The 5,000-nt window shown below is 52.0% G+C and overlaps 1 protein-coding gene across 1 annotated transcript in view; it reads right to left on the reverse strand.

The window, feature by feature from the left end:
- Positions 1-5,000, reverse strand: part of tns1a (tensin 1a) — a 53,416-nt gene that overhangs the window by 22,747 nt on the left and 25,669 nt on the right. Inside the window, exon 12 of the mRNA XM_080835016.1 lies at positions 1,672-3,333. Within this exon, the coding sequence (XP_080691142.1) occupies positions 1,672-3,333 (1,662 nt within the window). The remainder of the gene's footprint in view (positions 1-1,671; positions 3,334-5,000) is intronic.

Here is a 5,000-nt window from a genome sequence, read left to right on the forward strand (position 1 = left end):
AATCCTTCAACAAGTCAAACGGCCTGTTTCCCCCCTTGCAGCCTTCTTCACAGAGTGCGGTTTTGGATGAAAGACTGTCTGTGGCTCAGGACTACGGCTCAGACCGTTTCAACAGACTTGCAATCAGATCACGGATGAATACCGCGCACATACAGTGTTTGGTGTAATGTTGCGTTCTTTACACATGGATTTCATGTTAACATCATTCTTTTGGTTGGTTTTGACTGATTGTCTTTATATTTTAAGATCTTTTGCTATACATTGAATGTTTGCTAAAGAAAAAAATCTGAATTCTTTTCATCGCACTCACCAAAATTATAACTCCCTTTGTCACACCATTTGATCAGTTTTTAAATGTTTTACATTTTATATTTGGAGTTTACCACTGTTTTCCCAATTCAGAACACAAGATCTAGCTCCTGGAGCTGCCACAAGATGGCACTAGTGAACAATAGCAGAATGCACTTCGGTAGTCCCTGAAGTCAATGTGGAGAATTCCTGGTAGCTGAAACAGAGGCAGAGGCTTGATGGCTATTCTTACACCCCATGATGGATGCCTCTGAACTCCCTCCTCTACCCAGCAGCAAGCACCAAGCACTGGCTGGACCTCCAGCAGGCTGGGGGGGGGGGGGGGGGGGGGGGGGTTGGTGGGGGTGAGACTCATGACATGTGTTTGGCTAGCAAACAGCTCCACCAAGATTACCCCCATGTTATGTTGTCTGTGCCAATGCAGGGATGCTGGGTGATGCTACATGACTGTGTAAGGCAGAGTCTTGCCCTCTCTGTCTCATCCTCCCCTGGCACGAGTGCTCGGGGTTGGGCTGCGCTGTGTGCGCTCATCGCAGAGCTATGCTCCGAGGATTCCGTCAACAGAAGACAGCCAGCTGCGTGTGTGTGTGCCTTGTGTTCCACCCCAAGTAAGGTGTTAGATTTTTAAGCGCTAGCTCTAGCCTGATTGTTTACAATTGCTTTGTCCACCATAAATGGATGGATATACTGACATGGGCATAGCTCTTGGTCTTCAGAGAGTGCCATGGAAAACAGAGATGTTGGGAAACTATTCTAAACAAGCAGCTGCACACTTGTGAATTTAAACAAACACGAGTGTACAAGGAATTAAACAAGTTGATGTGCCAACACACAGTATGTAGCCAAGTCTTAAGCTCTTGATAGAACAAGGCGAAACAGAACATCAATCTGACAATACTTTATGTTTTTAATCTGTGTTCTGTTCTTTTTTGCTACGCATCGAAGGCCTTCCTCGACACCTATCTGCCAACTTTCCTTCCTGGCTCTTCAGCATGGAAAGAATTCTTGTTTCAGATAAGGTTCAGTTTGCAACTTTTATAAACAGAGAATATTATATTTGTGCAGAAAACACAGAAAATATTTCCATAGCCCCAGAACTTTTTCTGCATCATGGAGAACTATTTTAGGATTACACGGACCTAATGCCGACCTCACAAACACTTTATATCCACTAATTCAGCAAATGGTTTTACCCAGGCTAGCTGAAAGGAAATTTCTCATTTTATTGATATTTCTACTTAACCATGTTTTCATTGTAAGCCACTGAACCAAACTCAAATTCACCAAATCAAGCCATGTATTCATTTAACTTTCACTATTGAAGAGTACCTAATAACAAGACCATTCCAGTTAAGCACTCACCCGCTATACGGTGGGCCACCAGCCCCGATAGGTTCAGGCTTTCTTCCTCGGGTTCCGGCTCCCTGGCGGGGGTGACCGACGGGAGAGGAGAGGAGGAGGCGCTGTAGCCGCTCTGGGTTGGGGGGTACGGGGACATGCCCTGGAGCTCAGGGGTGTAACACACCGATCCGCCTCCCCCTCCCTGACTGAAGGCGCTCTGAGGCTTCAGGGGTTGAGGGTGAGCCAGAGGGGGGGTTGGGGACCCGGGGCCCCCTCGGTGGATGTATGCCTCCTGGGGGTGAGTGGGGGAGGAGGGGTGGTGAAGGTGGAAGGCCCCCCTGTGCGGCTCCGAGGAGGGCGACATGGGTGGGTAGGCTGGGGAGGACCTCTGAGAGAACTGCCCATAACTGGCCGAGGAGGATGGAGGGTAACCAGAAGCGTAGCTGTGGATGGCCTGGTCTCCCTGGTAGGACGGTCTAGGGTAGTTCTGGGCAAAAGGGGTCTGGTAGAGGGACGGGTTGTCCCCCGGTGGGGCACTCTGGGATTTGGGCACGGGAGTCTGCGTGGGCTCCAGGTCCAGCATGAGCATATTCAGGGCGTCGATGGATTGCTCCACATCGTTCTGTGAGTCGCCGCTCGGTGACGTGGGGAAGCGGGACAGGCCCGACATGGGTCCGAAGAACGGGTCGTCCACCAGGCCGTACTGGTGCCAGGCGTTGAGCCCGCGCTGGACCGCCTCACGGCTACTGGTGCTTCTCTCAGGAGTCTGGGGAAGAAGGCGGGAGGCGTCGTTCCGCCCTGCCTCCAGGGCCGGGGTGGCCCCGTAGGACTGTGAGCGGTACATGCTCCCATTCTGATCATTGTAGTCGATCAGGCGCTCCTGGGCGGAGGCTGAGCCGTGCACCTGGTGCACCGGCATTTCTCTCCTGCCGGTCCTGAGCTCTGGGAGAGCAGACGGCCCTTCAATGTCCACGGTGGTTGAGTCGGATGGCTGCTGCTGCTCAGGTGTCTGGTAGACGCTGTGTCTGTGGCTGTCCGCGGCCGGCGTCTCCTGGCCGTCCAGGGACGAGATTGTCAAGAGGCTGTCCGCGCTGATGTCAGCTCCTGGAAGTTCGTCGTCAAGGATATCGGTCTCGCGCTCAGCTTCGTTCTGGTTGTCGGTGATGGTGCGGATCCCACCACGCCCGTTCACGTGAATCTGCGCGGGCACCAGGTGGAGGATCCCTCCCGCCGCGGGGCTTCCTCCGGGGGACGGGTAGCCCTGTCGGGCCGGCTGGTGCTGCTGGGGTCCTCCCTCGAGGCCGCTCAGCAGCTGCTCCAGCTCCCGCTTCTCCCGCGGGCTGAGGGGCGGCTCGGCGCCCGAATGGATCACGCAGGCGCTCCCGCCTCCTCCAGCGCCACCGTGCTGGGAGTGCGGGTCATCGGTGCGGTCGGTCTTTACGGAGGCAGTGGAGTTGCCCGAGTCGCTGCTCACCGAGAGAGCGTGGTCAACGATTGGAAGGGCGTGGTTGACAACAGGAAGAGGAAGTGCGTGATTGGCTAAGGCCACCACCCGCTGGAGAGGAGGGTTGGCACGTTCAGCCGGTGGGAGCCCGTTGACGGAGACAATACCCTCTGTGGAGTCCTTCTTTCGGATCTTAGCGTAGAGACTGCCGTCGACTGGACCCAGGGTGTGTACTACATCTGTAAAACATCAAAGAGAGATAAACTGTTAGATGTACAATCCTTTTAAACAACATTCAGAATGCAAGCAAAGGTTGCGATTATTTGATCCTCAAGCTTCTGAGCACAGACTTAAAAGAAACTGTCTGGATATGTGGGCTAATACATTTGAACACTTCATAGCTCATACACGACATTTACAGTATTGCACAGGATGGTTCAGTGTTCTGAAAGCTTTATAGCTGCTCAACCACAATTTACCAAAAACTCACAAACATGTGTGTCACTTATGCACACTAACACATACACACACACAAACAGACATGCAATAAGGCACTTAGCTCCTCTGTTTTTCAGTATAAGCTCACCAAGACTCACGGCCACATTGATACTCAAGACCCTCCTGGTGTGATCGCCGCACTAGGCGCCCAATTCTCTATGTATTGTATCACGGCCAGGTTCTCATTAGTTCCCCCTGCTCTCGTGTCCCCAGTCCTCGGCCATTGCAGAGGTTTCTGGTCTATTAAAAGCCCTGGTCTGGCGGCCTCAGACACTGCAGCTCCCGCGTCAGAGCACATACCCGATGACGCAGCAGTGGGCAGTCCTGCCTTGTTTGATTGACAGCCAACTGTGATGTGTCACTTGAGATCGGCTATGGGGTTAGGGTTGGGGGGGGGGGGGGGGGGGGCTGGTACATGGTGTTGAGGGGTGGGGGTGAAGCAGTAGTAATAGACACAGGCCTAGAGGCCTACATGTCCAGTTACTGCCTTACAACAGGACTGCTATTGCAGGTCTTAATGGTGTGTTTGAGTGTGCATGTGTATGCATGCGTGCAAGCAGCCGTCGGTGTGCAGGACAGTAAATCGGTGGCAGTGGCCTGTTCCTTTTGTGACTTTTGTGAGCAGCAGATGGGACGGGCAACATTTTACACTGTCCTTGATGTGACAGTAAAGTATAGGCGCTTGCTTCCAGTCCATTTTGAAAAAAGGTCCTGCTGAAGGCATTGCCCACAGGAGATTTGTCTTTAAAAGACAACCAACTGAAAACTGCCACTAGAACGACATCGTCAGGTTCACAGGAACAGCACCAAATGAATGAGTTTACTTTAAAGGAGATTAAAATGTATTTAGATGATAAAGTTAAACAAGAAAAAAAACGCTCTTGAAAAACTCCATGTATGCTCCACATATTTGGGTAGTCCTGAGAGATGTTCAGGACCTTAATTTGCTGATACAGCCTGGGCTAGGAGCATCCACAGATTCCTTCCTTGCCATGCCAGCAATGCTGCGGTTCACCTCAAAGCAATGCTAAGTGTGGTTTATTTTGGAGGCCGCTGTCCCTGGCAACCAAAGGCTTCCATGCCATCACCTTATTTCATAGGGAGATTCAGATGATCCAGTGCATGTCTGGCTTTATCCAACAACATAAAAAAGTAACATCAGCGACTCAATGGGTCCCATCAAACGCCCATGTGGTCACGCGTCCACGAGACCTAGGACCTCAAGTCTTGCGTGATCGTTGTTTTCCAGTGTGACCTGTGACAGCCTGTCCATGGCAGCCTATGCTCTGAATCCGAGTTCAACTCCCGCTCTTAAAAAGTCCAAATGCTTCTGTTGCAGCCCTCCCTAACCCTCAATCCCTTCATCCCTCCATCCCCTCTGGCTGCCTGCCTGTGGGATATACGATCG

Source organism: Sprattus sprattus, assembly GCF_963457725.1.
Source record: "Sprattus sprattus genome assembly, chromosome: 3".
In the NCBI taxonomy this organism is placed as follows: domain Eukaryota; kingdom Metazoa; phylum Chordata; class Actinopteri; order Clupeiformes; family Clupeidae; genus Sprattus; species Sprattus sprattus.